The following is a 15,771-nucleotide window of genomic DNA, read 5'->3' on the forward strand; positions in this document are numbered from 1 at the left end:
AACAACAACAACAACAATTAAGCCCTCCACTTTTGGAGGGAACAGTCCCGTATTTGAATCTGGGCTTTGTAAGGCATGTTCTTAATCTTAGAAGGAAAATACAAATAGAATACTACCTACTGTGTTGTACCATTGTGAAAATTAAATGAGGTACAAATAAAGCACACTTGATATAATTCCTGGCATCTAGTAAAGTGTACAATCTGAAAATACCCCTAGAGATAGAGATGTGCCCTTTAAATTTTGTTTTTTCGTTCAGCACCAACATATGATCTCAAATATGGTAAAAAATAAATACTTGTTTATGTATAGACTAACAAAGTTATTAATACAAATCAAAGACTAACATGTTGTTGTTAAATGCCATCATGTTGGCTGCAACCTTATGAATACTTGCTCTGAACCTTGCCCTGCCCTGTGCTATCCTAATCATATCTGATAAACTTGAACTGATTGATACAGTCACTGTGTTAATCCATCTTGCTGAAGATCTTCCTCTCTTTTGATGTCCTTTCACCTTTCCAGTTGGAAAAATGTCTTTTTCCCAGGACTGACCCCTCCTAACAACATGTCCAAGGTATGTGAGATGAAGTTTTTCCATCCTTTCCTCCAAGGAGGATCCTGGTTGCACTTTCTCCATACCTGTTTGTTCTTTCAGAAGTCCCTGGGTTAGTCAGTATTCTTTTTCAGTACCACCACTCAAAAGTATCAATTCTTCAGTCATTCTTAATCATTACCAACATTAAGCTACAAGGAGAATAAAAAATAAGTACACCTTAGGCTTTAAAATAACAGTCTTTTAAAATATAACTGAAAGATAAGACTAAGTTCAATTTAGTCTTTAAACTGACACCATTGCTCTTTAGCACTTGAAGGAGGTCCTTGACAACTTATTTTCCCAGTGTAACATGTCTTTCAATATCTTGACAACAGTTCCTAGAGTGTTGATTGTGAATTTAAGTAAAAGGAAATTTTGATAACTTCAGACTTTTCTCCTTATGTTTTTTTTTTTGAAGTTTTTTGTTGGTTAAATCATGTGTTGGAATTACAGCTGAAAAGTAAAGTTTATGGAGAATTTATGACATAAAGCTAGAGCATTCAATAAGAAAATAAAATTCATGATAACTCAAAGATTTAAAATTGCCAGGGCAACTTAATGTTTCAGGATTTTGATGGCGGAAATAATAAAACTTCTGATCAATGCTTATTATTGGTGCTATGCATGCTGGAGTATGACATGAATAGCATTTCCTCCTTTTTAGATCCATTAGCAAGTGATCCAAGAACTTTTCTCCTTCTTTCATGATGGTTCTTCTTGACTCAGTGTTGAGGTTTCTCTGAAGTTTTTTTTGGCTGTTCTGAAATGTAATCCATATTCAAGACTGAAGTCAACAAAAACTGAAGTGTTTTCACTGTCTGACGGCAAGATTGTGTTATCTGCATATGACAGCTTCCTTTTTATTACTTTATTACTTTTTTATTACTTTAGTATAAGTTTACAGGAAAGTTGGGTTGCATTAATTTATCAACACATACTTGTCCTCCCTCCCCCTGCCTCAAATCACTTTGTAATGTATCTTCGGTGCAGAGGTTCTGAACTGCCATCTGTCTAGTCCACCATCAAAATTCAGGGCACCAGCTACAAGAGAAAGCTTTCTCTTGCCAGCTCTGCGGGAAGGTCCTTGTCATCAGACTTCCCCTGAGTCTAGAAGAACCTTTTTCTGAAGAAAACACTCTTTTTCCTGCATCTTCTTTCTTGGTTGTAGGAGGTCCCTCTTGATCTCTATTAATTTCTCTTGGCTAGAAGAAACCTACTGCCGTAGACATTTTCCATTATTTAGTCATGGTTTCTTGCATTTTTGCTTTTTTTGTTGTTGAAAAATAGTTTACACATAGTAAAATTTACAATTCTTTAATTCTTGACAGATACACACAGTCATGTGATTGTCACCAAAATAGAGAATATTTCCATCACTTCCCCAAAATTTTTTGTACTAATTCTTCTTTGTACTAATTCTCTCCCTTAATAGCCAGCCCTTGACATTTTTTTTTCTCTGCTTCTGTAGTTTTGACTTTTACAGAACACCTTATAAATGTTATCATTTGGAGTTGACTTTTTCACTTACCATCAAATAACATTTGCAATCCATCCATATTGTTACATGCCTGTTAGGTGTTTTTTACCTTTTTTTTTCTTGTTTGTTTTTTAAATGAGCCCATCAACAGAGAACTGCCAGAAGTGCAGGCTGGGTTTAGAAGGGGTGTGGTACTAAGGTAACATTGTAGCTAATGTTAGATGGATCTTGGCTGAAAGCAAGAAGTACCAGAGGAATGTCTGCATTTCATTGACTTTACAAAGGTGTTTGTACGTATCACAACAAACTGGCTAACTCAGAGAAGAATGGGAATCCCAGATCACTTTGATCATGCTAATATGAAACCTATACTTGGACCAGGGGACAGTCGTCAGAACAGAGAAAGTTAACACTGCATGGTTCAAAATTGGGAAGGGTGTACACCAGGGATGTGTCCTAACTCCATACCTTTTCAATCTGTATGCAGAACAGATTATCCAGGAGGTTGGGCTGTATGAGGAGAAATGTAGCATCAGGATTGGAGGAAGATTCAACAATCTACATTACACAGATGACACAACCCTGTTTGCTGAAATTGAGGAGGACCTGAAGCGCTTGCTGCAGAAAGTCAAGTACTGCAGCCTTTAATATGGATTGAAGCTCAATATCAAGAAAACAAAGATTCTCACCACTGGGCCAATTGGCAAGATCATGATAGATCATGATAGATGGTGAAGAGATTGAGATTGTTAACAGCTTTAGTTTGCTTGGCACCAGCAGCCAGGAAATTAAAAGACGTATTGAGGAGGGAAAAGCTGCTATTAAGACACCTCTCCAAAGTACTAAAGAGCAGTGATATCACTCTAGAGACACCTAATACAGGCCATGGTTTTTACAATCACTTGCTATGCATCAGAGAGCTGGACAGTGACTAGGGAGGATAGAAGGAAATTGAGGCTTTAGAGCTGTGGTGTTGAAGAAGAGTATTGAATATAACCTGGACTGCTAACAAAATGAAGAGCTTCATCCTGGAGAGGGTTAACCAGGCTGCTCCTTGGAGGAAAGGATTCTGAAGCTTCATCTGAAATACTTTGGACGTTTTGCAAGGAGGGACCAATCTTTGGAGAGGGTCTTCATGTTTGGGAGAGTTGAAGGGACAGCACAGGAGAGGAAGACCCTCTATGAGGCAGTTTGATTCAGTGACTCGGATATTTGTTTGGAGTAGGTGTGTTGGAGACAGTGAGTTTGGCACAGCATAGAGCAGGGTTGTGTATAGGGCTGCTAAGAGTCACAGGTGACTTGATGGCACACAACAACTTGTGGTTTATTTTCAATTGTATTGTGATTTTAATTTAATTTGTGCTTTTCAAATTACTAAAGCTGCTGAGCATCTATTAATGGGTTTATTGACCCTTATTGACTTTTGTTGAAGTATCTGTTCTCTTTTATTTTCCTACTGTTTAAATTTAAGGGTTCTTGAAGTATTCATATATTGTTGTTTGGTGCCATCAAGTTGACCATGATACATAATGGTGCTTTAAATGACAGATTGGAACGTTGCTCTGTGCTGTCCCACGGTCATGATCCCTGTCATGCTTGAGCCCATGCATCACTGTGTCAGTCCATCTTGTTGGACTTTGCCATTTTAGCTGACCTTTCGCAGCATGCTGTCTTTTTCCAAGGATGTGTGGTTTGCATAAATTTTCTCCTGGTTGCTTTCTGCCTTTTCCTTTAACAGTGTCTTTGACAGAACAAATGACGTTATACTTGATGATACCCTGTTTATTTATTTTTCATTTATGGATTTTGCTTTTAAAGTCGTATCTAAGAAATACATAACTCACAAGAGCATGTTTTCTACTGAAATTTTATTGTTTTACAATTTGCATTTAACTCTGTGATTCATCTTTGATTACTTTACATGTCAGATTGAAGATAAAGATCAAGTTTTTTTGAGACTTTGTTTTGGTTTATTTTGCTTCTAAATCTTCAACTATTATAGCAGCATTTATTAACAAGATGATATCCTCCTCCTATGGAATTTCCTTTCCACTTAGTTGGAAATCTACTCATCATGTATGTGTGGGTGTATTTTTTTTAATAATTTTAATGAACATTTACCGAGTATTTGGATTTCCATTCATTCATTACTGCACTTCTCTACCCGCCCAGCCCTCTCTCCCCGCCCCCCAGTTTGCGCCTCTCTTTCAAAAGTAAAAGAAAGACTCCCTCCCCTGGTACACAATCCCCCCCTCACTCCTCCCACCGCCCCAAGTACATTCCACTATGCAACCTTAATTGTGGACTCTTGGGATAACCATAATACCCTATCATACATCGCTTTTAAATTATTCAGTCTCATCTGTTTCAGTACAGTATACACAATTTATCCAGTTTTACTCAGTCTTACCCCCACCCTGATATCAGTCCCATTTTACAACAGTGGCACCATGCAATATTTGTCCTTTTGTGACTGAGATATTTCACTCAGCATAATGTCCTCCATACTCACCCAGTTTGAATAATATTGGATGAGTTCCTTGTTTTTCAATGCAGTATAGTATTCCATTGTGTGAATATACCACAGCTTCTCTATCCATTCGTTTGTTGATGGGCACCTAAGTTGTTTCCAACTCCTTGCTATTGTGAACGGAGCTGCGATAAACATGGGTGTGCATATATCTGCTTGGATGTCAGTTATGGTCTCTTTGGTATATATTCCCAGTAGTGGAATTGCTGGGTCAAATGGTATCTCTATTTGCAACTTTTTGAGAAAGCGCCATACCACCTTTCCACAGTGGTTGCACCATTTGGGCGTATTTTTAAAGTCTGGGTTTTTTTCCTAATGATTTGTGTGTTCTTTGGCCAATCATAGTGTCTTGTTTACCTTACAGTAAGTATTGAAAACATGTTGTTTGAATCTTTGAACTTTGTTCTTATTTTCCACAATAGCTTTGCCTATTCTACTTTCTTTGCCTTTCTGTACAAATTTTAGAATAATCTTCTTAATTATTATCATAGATTTGGGGCAGGAGAGTAATGTACTAGGATTTAGATTGTTGTTTTTATGTGCTGTCATGTCACATGAGACTCATAGCAATTGTGTTAAATATGAAGCTCACTTTGGGAAAAGCAGGCATGCTGACAGTACTGAATCTTGTAATACATGAATGTGATATAACTCTCTACTTCATTAAAGTGGTTTCCATTTCTTTTTCATTGGTGACTTATGGTTTCCAGCATACAGATCCCATGGACATTTTGTTTTGTTTTCTACCTAAATATTTCATGAGTCTTGGTGCTGTTGTACTGTTATATGCCTTTGAGTAAAAACCAACTCTTAGCCAATCCCCTAGGAAATTTTCAGAGGCTATAAATTGTACAGAAGGAGATTGCCCATCTTCCTACTGAGAGATAGCGGGTAGATTCAAACTACTTGCCTTTGGCTTGACAGCACACAGTCTTACCCATTATGCCACCAGATGCTTTTTTTAAATTTTATTTTATTATTTTTGTGTGCCTGTACCGTCAAATCAGATCTGACTGGTACAGGAGGAGATTGTCCCTCCTTCCCCGGCAGAGCATCTGGTGGATTTGAACCATTCGCCTCTGGAATTGTAGTTGCAGCTCCTTGCCACTAGGCCACCAGAGCTCCCCTGCCACCAGATGCTTTTATGAATGATACTTTTTAAAAAAATATTTCCACAGTTTTTGGTTTATAGTATGTGACCCTCTGCTCACATAAGGAAGACGGTCAACAAGATGAATTGACACAGTGACTGTAGCTTCTTGTTCATGGGATCACTCACTGTGAGTCATAGCTGACTCAATGGAACATAACAACAATATTATATGTTAATAGCATTGGATTTGGGGGTTTTTTTTTAGTGGTTACATTGCTAGATTCACTAGTTAGTTCTAGTCCCTTTTAAAAAAAATACAGGTTCCATATGTTTTCTATGTAGAACATCATATTATCTGTTAATAGAAAAATTTGTTTCTTTTTTTTTTCTGAATTTCTTTTCCTTACCTAGAACATTCAGGATGCTTTTGAATAGGAGTGGTGAAAGCAGACTATTTACCTTATACTCAGTCTTAAGGAGAGGATATTTACTTTTCATTGTTAATAAGGGCTTTTAGATCTCTTTTTTCTCTAGTTATAGGGAAGTTTTATTTAATCCTAGTTTGCTGAGAGTTTTTATAATATTTTAATAGACTCTTGCTTATGGATGTATGATTATACAATAATTTATTTAGAATATTCCTGGTTTTGGACATTCCACTTGTTTCTGCAAAGAATTTTGATAGAGTTGTTAGTTGTCATTGTTGTTAAGTGTCATTGAATTGAGCACAGCTCATAGCAACTCTGTGATCCTATAACTATTGTTGTTTCTCTAAGTTCATAGTTTCCTTAGGCATGTTGTTTAGGACGTGGATGCCACTCCTGCTTCCAAGTCTGTCCCAGTCTGGGAACTCCTCCAAACACTGTCCACCATGGGTAACCATTATGGCATTTGACACACCAGTGGTACAGTGTTCTGTATCACAGAAACCCCAAGTTACTTCAGTATAGCAAATTGGCAGACCAACACTGTATCACTTAGAAGAATGTTCATACCAAACATAATTAATTAGTCAGGCCCAGCTGACTTTTAAATACCCACGCCCATGCCCCAGGCCTTTATTGGCTCTAAACAAGAATCCTTTAATATTAATAAATCCATAAAAGTACACTCACTAGCTCAAGGGGCACAGTCACTGTTTTAAAGCTTTTAATATCCATTGCCAAGTTGATTGTTTTCACAAAGGTACCAACAGATGTTCCTGCCAATGAAGTGTGGGAACATCTAGGTCCTAGAATCCTTGTGTAAAGGATATGGTATTGTCTTTGACTAATTATTAAAAATAGATGGATTTAATTATTTCCAAGAATAATTCACTATCATTGTTAATAATCAGGAGTATTGAATTTATAACAAAACATTTATCTTTACAAAAAGCCTCTTACTGTCACAGTTGCTAATATTTTTATCTTTTTTTGTGGTCCTTAGGAACTTTTCAGAAAAGTTCGAAGTATCTTAAATAAATTGACACCACAGATGTTCAACCAGCTGATGAAGCAAGTGTCAGGACTTACTGTTGACACAGAGGAACGGCTGAAAGGAGTCATTGACCTGGTCTTTGAGAAGGCTATTGACGAACCCAGTTTCTCTGTGGCTTACGCAAACATGTGTCGATGTCTAGTAACGGTAAGAAGAGAGGAAGGAGTAAAACCAGAAATCTCCAAGAGGTATATTCTCCCCTCACTACACATTCTTCCCAGAAGTGTTATTGGGGCAACGTAAAGGGGAGAATATATTTTTAGCTCTCACTATTGTAATGACTTCATTTTAGAGGGGAAAAATCTTGTTTGATTACAATGTTTATCCTCCTCTGAAGAGAGTCTGGTGGCTAGATTGAAATTTGCTGATCTGGTCTCATCACAAGTGAAGACAATTGAGTAAGATTTAAATTTGTAATGTGAAATTGTCTATGGGGATATTTCTATGGGGAACATCTTCATCGGGCCACGTCTTCTAAAGATGAGGCGAATATGTTTCTATTTCCTTAAATTTAAAATGGAAAATATCTAAGTTTTAATTGCAGCCTCTGAAATTAAAGGTTCATTGTTTGCTTGTCAGAAAGGGTTGAAAACTGACAATAGCATCTTTAGAAACCTTGACCCCTGGTTATCTAAGGCGTGCTAGAACAGTAAACCAGAGAGCTGCTGATTAGGGTTCATTATCCTCCTTGGTGCACAGACATCGAATTGCCCTGTACCATCTGTATTTTCCTCCTGTTACTGTTACCAAGGTGCTTGTGTCTGAAATGTGTGTTGTTCTTTAATTTTTGAGTTTTTTTTTTCTCGTGTTACTACTCATTGTCATTGTGCCTCACTTCTTAGAAACAAGCTATGAAAAAACACAAAGCTCTGTCATTCTACAGTTATTTCTTGAGTACCTATGTCAAAGATAGGTAAGTCTTCTGGGGCATGAAAAAAGTTCATACTCTGTTTTTAAGGAATACAAAATCCATATTAAAAACACACATACAGGCATTTATAGGGCAAAAGTCACTTGCATGTTATTCTGTGATAGTGCAGTGTGTTACCCCTAATTAAGTTATTTAAACCAACAGTCAAGTTGGGGAAATAATAACATACATGAAACAAGTGGAGTTTGAGTTAGACCTGGAAGGATATGTTTTGTTGTGCTGTGTAGTTGAAACCATCTCGTGGCTGATTCTCCAGCTGGTTTACAGAGGCTTTAAATCACATGGGAGGAGGCTACCCATCTTTTTCTCTCAAAGCAGCTGGTAGACTTGTGCCACTTGCCTTTGGGTTGGCAGCACAACTCCCTACCATTAAGAACACCCTAGGAGGGGGTGAGACATCCTTAAACAAGAATGTTTTTGTTGTTATGTGCCATTGAGTCACCTGCAACTCATAGCGACCATGTATACAACCGCCCTAAACCCTTCTCTATCCCTTTCCAATCTTATTATCTCTGACACACCTATCCCCATTACCTCAGTGACTGAATCAATCCATCTCATCAAGGGTCTTCCTCTCCTGCACTGTCCCTTTACCCTCCCAAGCATGACGTCCCTCTCCAAGGACTAATCCTGCCTTGCAACATGTCCAAAGTATGTCAGACGAAGTTTCCGAATCCTTGCCTCTAAGGAGCAGCCTGGCTTCACCCTCTCCAGGACAAACTTGTTTGTTCTCCTAGCAGTCCATGGTATATTCAATACTCTTTTCCAACACCACAGCTCAAAGGCATCAACTCTCCTTCTGTCATCCCTGGTCATTGTCCAGCTCTCTGATGCATAGCGAATAATTGCAAAGACCATGGCCTGGATCAGGCACACCTTAGTTTCTAGACTGTCATTGTTTTTCTTCAGTGCTTTGGAGAGGTCTCTGACAGCAGACTTTCCCAGTGCAATTCATCTTTAAATTTCCTGGCTGCTGGTGTCAAGAGTGTAGATTATGGAGCCAAGCAAACTGAAGTTGTCAACAATTTCAGTCTCTATCATCTTTCATAATGCTACCACTCAGCCCAATGGTGAGAATAAATGGAGAAAAAAAGGTATACATGCAAGTTCAGATTGAGCCCAGCAAGAACGCCATAACATAGTGGTTGCAAATAATTGGCTTTGAAGTCTCACGGATGTAGGCTTAAAATTTAAACTTTAAAATTTAAGTTCCTTCTTTACTACATACAAACTTTATCACCTCAAGATAGTTACATAGTCTCTTTAAGCCTCAGTTTTTAATCTTTAAGTAATTCATACAACTAAATGTTACTATAAGAATAAAAGAAATAAATGAGATTATGCACATAAAGCTCCTAGCTTAATACTTGTGATGGTCTTGACATTTTGGCTATAGCATAAGGGTGATTCTAATAACAGAAACCTTCTATTCAGCACCTTCTAGATTTCAGTTAGGTTGTATTTTTGTGTATTGTCAAGTCAGAACTGACCCAACCGTAAATGCACTGACCCTCAGATCTTAACCCTGCTCTCTCCTCTGTCATCCTCACAATCTCTGACATGTAACCTATTGTTAGAGTCATTGTGTCACTCATCACTTGGAGAGCTGCCCTCTCATTTGCTGACCCTCTACCTTTCCTAGCATAATGTCTAAGGAATGGCCCCTCTGATAAAATGTCCACAGTATGTGAGATAAAGCTTCACCATACTTGCCTCTAAGGAGCACGTGGTTGTTGCACTTCCTCTAACAGAGATTTGTTTGTTCTTTTGACAGTATATTTAATACTTAATACTCTTCACGAACACCACTATTCAAAGATACTGATTCTTCATTGGTATCCCTTTATTCATTGATCAAGTTTAAGATGTGTAGACTGTAGTTGAACATACCATGACTCAGATCAGGCTCAGCTGAGTCCTAAATTGATTGATAAGCTTGCTCGTTAGCACTGTGGAGAGATTATTGACAGCAGGTGTCGCCAGTGCAACACGTCTTTTAACTGTGGTGCCGTGGGTGTTGATTCAAGAAAAATTAAGTCATTGACAACTTTAGTCTTTTCCCCACCTATCAAAATGCTACCTCCTGGTCCAGTGGGTGAAGATTTTTGTTTTCTTGCTACTGATACGTCATTTATATCCATCTTATTCAGTCTTTAAGCCGTCTTCATTTTCTCCCAGCAAGGTTTTGTAATCTGTATTACACAGGTTTTTTCATGAGTCTTTCTCTAAATCCTGATGCTACGTGGCTCTTCATAAAATGCCATAAGTACCTAAAAGCAAGCTAATTTTCTTTCACTTATTTTTATTTTGGCAGTCTAGACATCCTGAGGTCCATCACTTGCAGGTAGAGCTAGATCCCATATTTTCGGGCTCACTCTTTAGTGCTGTCTCTCAATTCTGAATTTTTCATGACATGCAGTAAAGAATTACTGTTAGAGTTGAGAAATCTATCACAACAGAGATGTGCCATTGATGAAAATTAATTTGATCAGGACTATAAATTGTATTAGAATAAAATGAGATTATAGACAAGGCAACCACTTTAGAAACTTTTTTGTACTCATATTTATAAAACTTTTCTCAGTGATTTTTAAATTGCAAAACAACCTCTTGATATTGACTCTACATCATACTTTTGTGACTAGTGACTGGAATCTAAAAAGGTTGGTAATAGCCATCTAATTGCTGGTCTCTGAAGAGGAGAGGAAGAACAAGGTACTGATTATGGTGGACATTGTTGTTAGGTGCCATAGAGTTTACTCAACTCATAATAGAACTATGAACAATGGATCTGAACCCTGTCCTATCCTGTGCCATCTGTATCATCTCTGATATAGTGGAACTTATTGTTGCCGTCACTGTGTCAGTCCATCTTGTTGATCTGCCTCTTTTTCTCTTGACTTTCCATCATCTCAAGCATGCTGTCCTTTTCCAAGGATGGAACTCTCCTAACAGTATGCCTAAGTTTCATCTTTGCCTCTAAGGAGCACCCTGACTGTATCTTCTCCAAGACATAACTGTTAGTTCTTTTGTAACTTCATGGTATATTCAGTGTTCTGCTCCAACACCACAACCCAGTGGGATCTACTCTTCTTCTGTAATCCCTATTAATTTTCCAACTGTCAGATAGATACCGAGTCATTGCACAGACGACCTCTTGAATCAAGTACAACTTAATCTTTAATCTGACATCCTTGCTGACAAGAGGTCCTTGACAGCAGATTTTCCCAGTGCAATGCTCTTTTGTTTGGTTTTGTTTTATCTTTTATTTCTTGAGGGGTTTTTAACTTTTTTACATTGATTTGCATACAAAGTTCATATATATTGTGTTTCACACCCTCCTTAATTGATGTAGTGTTTCATACAATCATTCTCATTCATTATGTTTTATAAAGTCTTTTACCATGGTTACCCTGTCTTTCCAGATCCCTGCTGGATCTTTCCCATTTCTTTAACACCACCCCCTTCCTTCCTCCCACCAAATTATGCAACCCTATGATTCTCCCTTCCCCCACCTCCACCTTCACCCCTCTGTTCCCATCTCTTCCCCTCTTGTATCCTATGCACATTTGACTAGTTTTCCTTTTGTTTTTACAATAATGATCCTATGCCATATTTGTTCTTATGAGACTGAATTAGTTCACTCAGCATAGTGCTGTCCAGTCTCTTAGTTAATGTAGTAATTTTGTAAATCATTAATCCTGAGTGCTGTGTAGTTTTCCATGTGAATGTAGCACAATTTCTCAATCCATTCAGTTCTGGTTGTACATTTCGTCTCTTTCCATATTCTTGCAATTATGAATAATTTGTACACTGGTGTACAAATCTCTATTTGTGTATCAGTTCTAATTTCCTTGGGGTATATTCCAAACAGTGGAATAGCTGGACTATATGAAATGTCTAAGTTTAGCTTTTTGAGAAAACACCAAACTGCTTTCTAGAGTGGCTGTGTTATTTTATAGTCCCACCAATAGTGTATGAGAGTTCTTCTCTTTCCCCATCCTTTCCAACACTTATTGCTCCAGTACAACACTTATTTCTTTACTGCTTGTACCAGGAGTGTTAATTATGGATCTAAGCAAGATGAAATCATTGAAAAATACAATCTTTTTTATCCATCTATCATGATGTTACCTGTTGGTCCAGTGGTGAGACTTCTTCTCTTCTGTTCCACTGATCTTTGTCTTTAAAAGGTGATATATTCTCTGATCTTATGTAGCAAGCATATTATGTCCTATAATATTCATATTCAGCAAGCAAGGTTGTGTCACCAGCATAAGACAGGTTGTTGACGTGTCTTCCTCTGATCTTGATGGCATATTCTTCTTTATAAAATCCTGCCTCTTAATTGATTTGCTCAGCATACAGATTGAATAGGTATGAAAAAAGTATACATCTTTGACACATGCCTTTCTTCATTTTAAACCATGCAGCGTTCCCCTAGTTTGCTTTGAAAAACAGCTTCTTGGTCTAAGTATAGGTTCCGCGTGATCATAATTAATTATTCTAGGATTCCCATTCTTCTCAGCGTTAGCCATAATTTGTTATAATCCACACAATCAGATGATTTTTCATAGTAAATAAAACACAAATAGATATCCTAGTATTCTTTGCTTTCAGCAAGATCCAGCTGACATCGGCAGTGGTATCCCTAGTTACCATGCCCTCTTATAAATCCAACCTGAATTTCTGGTATTTCTCTGTCAATTGTACTATATTAGTAATTTTTTAATAATCAGGACACTTTGTATTAATATACAATATTAATTTATATTCTAATATATTGATTTATAATACTTTATATTAATGATATTTTCGAGTAATTGTCACTTTTTATTGGATCATCTTTTTTGGGATATGGGAACAAATGTAGATCTCACTCAGTCAGCTAGCCAAGTAGCTGTCCTCTAGATTTTCTGACATGACCTGATTCACATTCCATCTGTTTGTTGAAATATGTCAACTGATATTCCATCAATTTTAGGGGCCTTATTTTTTTGTGAACACACCTTGAGCTTCTGGTGAAAAGTACATGATATTTTTTTCTTTTTCTTTTTTTTTAATTTATTATTAGTTTCAGCTCCTTCAGCTTAAGAAACTCTTGAGCGAGTTCGGCCCTTTTGATTTTCTGACTCCAGCTCTCTGCACATTTCATTATAGTATCTTGTTTTATCGTCCTGGGCTGCCCTTTGAAATTTTCTGTTTAGCTCTTTGATTTCTTGGTTTCTTCCTTTAGCTTTGGCTTCTCAGCGCTCTAATGCAATATTCAGAGTCTCATCTGACATCCATCTTGGTCTTTTCTTCTTTTTCATCCTTTGTAACGATCTTTTGCATTCTTCATGTACGATTTTCTTGGTAATTATGAGGATGGAGTAATTCAGAGCTCCTGGTGAGCTGTTCACAGTGTCTCTATAAGCAACAGACAGCAGCTAACAACAACCAATCTATCAGACCAGCAAGCCTGGACATTTTTATGTTTGCTGAGTTTCGTTTCACAATTGTTGGCTGCTCTCTCTGTAACCTTCTATTGTGATCTCTTTAAAAATAGTACACACTCACTTCCAAAGTGGTTGCACCATTTTACACTCCCACCAACAGTGAATATGGGTTCTAATTTCTCCACAACCTCACCAGCATTTGTTGTTTGTTGCTCTGTTGAACTTTGCTATTGTTACTAGAGTGAGATGGTATCTTGTAGTTGTTTTGATTTGCATCTTGCTTAGAGCTAAGAATTTTGAACATTTCATGTGCTTGTTAGCCATCTGAATGTCTTCTTTGGTGAACTGTCTGTTCATATCCTGTGCTTATTTTGCGATTGCATTGTTTACCTTATCTTGTTGTGGTGCTGGAGTATTCTGTAAATTCTAGCTATAAGTCCCTTATCAGACATGTCATTATCAAATATATTTTCCCAGCCTGTGGCTTTCATTTTTACCCTGTTGGAAAAGTTTTTGGATATGCATAGGGATTTGATTCTTAGAAGATTTTATTCTCTCCTGGTTTTAGGGTTTTCAGGATGCTTGGGCAACTGTCCATGTTGTGGATTAGAGCTTCTAGAGTTCTTCTGAGCTTTCCTCTGATAAAGTGTATCGTCCTTGATTCTGCTCTACTTGGTCTTTGATCCACTTTGAGTTGGATTTTATGTATGCTGTGAGGTGTGCGTCTTGCTTAAGTTTTCCAATTTTGCCAACACCATTTGTTAAAGAGGCTTACCTTTCCCCACCTAACTGATTTCATCTCCTTGTCAAAACTCAGTTGACTATAGGTAGATGAGCTGATTTCTGGGTTCTCAATTCTATTCCATTGATCTATGTGTCTTTCAGTGTACTAGTACTATGCTGTCTTGACTACCACAGCTGTGTAGTAGGATTTGAGATCAGGGATTGAGAAGCCTTCCTACCTTGTTTATCTTTTTTAGGAGTGTTTTGCTTACTTGAGGTCTCTTCCCATTCCAGATGAAATTTGAAATTGCCTTCTCCATGCTCTTGAGGAATGGAATTAGTATTTGTATTGAGATTGCATTGAACTTGTAGATTGCCTTTGGTAGAATTTCATTTTCACAATATTGAGTCTTCCTATCCATGGTTTTCCATCATTTCTCCAAGTCTCTTTTTGTTTCTTGTAGTAATGTTGTATCATTTTCTTTGAATACATATTATGTGTTTCTAGTTAGATTTACTCCCAAATATTTAATCTTGTGGTTAGCTATTGTGATGGGTATTGTTTTTCTGAGCTCCAGTTCTGTATTCTCTTTGTCATTGTAGAGAAATCCAGTTGATTTTTGTATGTTGATTTGTATCCTGCCACTTTGCTGAATTGGTCAACTACTTCCACTAGTTTTCTTGCTGAGTCTTTAGGGTTTTCTAAGTATACTGTCATACTTCCTGAACAACACGCCTCTGGAAACTCTATGAACTTTGATAAATGTCGATAGTTATAGAAAGGCTTCAGGCCTTTTGTTCAAAGGGTTGGTATGAGTCCTGCTCAACTTGAAAGCAATTAACGACGACAACAACTATCATATCATCTGCATATAGAAATAATTTTACCTTCTCTTTACCAATTTGGATGCCTAATATAGATGCCTATTTTCATGTCTTACTGCTATCACTAAAACATCCAGTATAGTATTGAATAGGAGAGGTTATAGTGAGCTGCCTAGTTTCTGTTCTCAAAGTGAATGCCTTTAATCTCTATCCACTGACAATGATGTTGGCTCTTGATTTTGTGTATATACTTTTTACTACATTGAGGAAATTCCCCTCTACTCCTGTTTTGTTACGTATTGAGGACATTATGCTGAGTGAAATATCTCAATCACAAAAGGACAAATACTGCATAATGCCACTGTTATAAAATAGGACTGACATGAGGGTTGGGGGTAACTAAGAAAAGAGGGGGTAAATAATAAACACTGCATTTAAATAGATGAGGGAAAGAACCGACTAAAAGAAATACATGATTAGGTATTCTATGCATGACAACAGTCCAGAATAAGAGGTGCATAGCATAGTGGAGTGGGGGAGGAGGAAATTGTGCAGCAATGAAAGAATCTTTTTTTTTTCAAATTGAGAAATTTTTTAATATTATTAATTTCAATGAAAATTTACAGAGAGTTTGGATTTCCATTCATTCATTGTTACACTTTTCTCTCCTCTGAACC

At 37.3% G+C, this 15,771-nt stretch overlaps 1 protein-coding gene across 4 annotated transcripts in view; it reads left to right on the top strand.

Moving 5' to 3' along the window:
• EIF4G3 (eukaryotic translation initiation factor 4 gamma, 3) overlaps nucleotides 1–15,771 on the top strand; it is a 427,927-nt gene that overhangs the window by 323,173 nt on the left and 88,983 nt on the right. For all 4 annotated transcript variants that reach the window (XM_006883565.1, XM_006883564.1, XM_006883567.1 and 1 more), the window contains one exon: nucleotides 7,127–7,324. In XM_006883565.1, the coding sequence (XP_006883627.1) occupies nucleotides 7,127–7,324 (198 nt within the window). The remainder of the gene's footprint in view (nucleotides 1–7,126; nucleotides 7,325–15,771) is intronic.

The sequence above is a fragment of the Elephantulus edwardii genome, unplaced genomic scaffold (assembly GCF_000299155.1).
Source record: "Elephantulus edwardii isolate Elephantulus edwardi_28Jun2011 unplaced genomic scaffold, EleEdw1.0 scaffold00028, whole genome shotgun sequence".
NCBI lineage: Eukaryota > Metazoa > Chordata > Mammalia > Macroscelidea > Macroscelididae > Elephantulus > Elephantulus edwardii.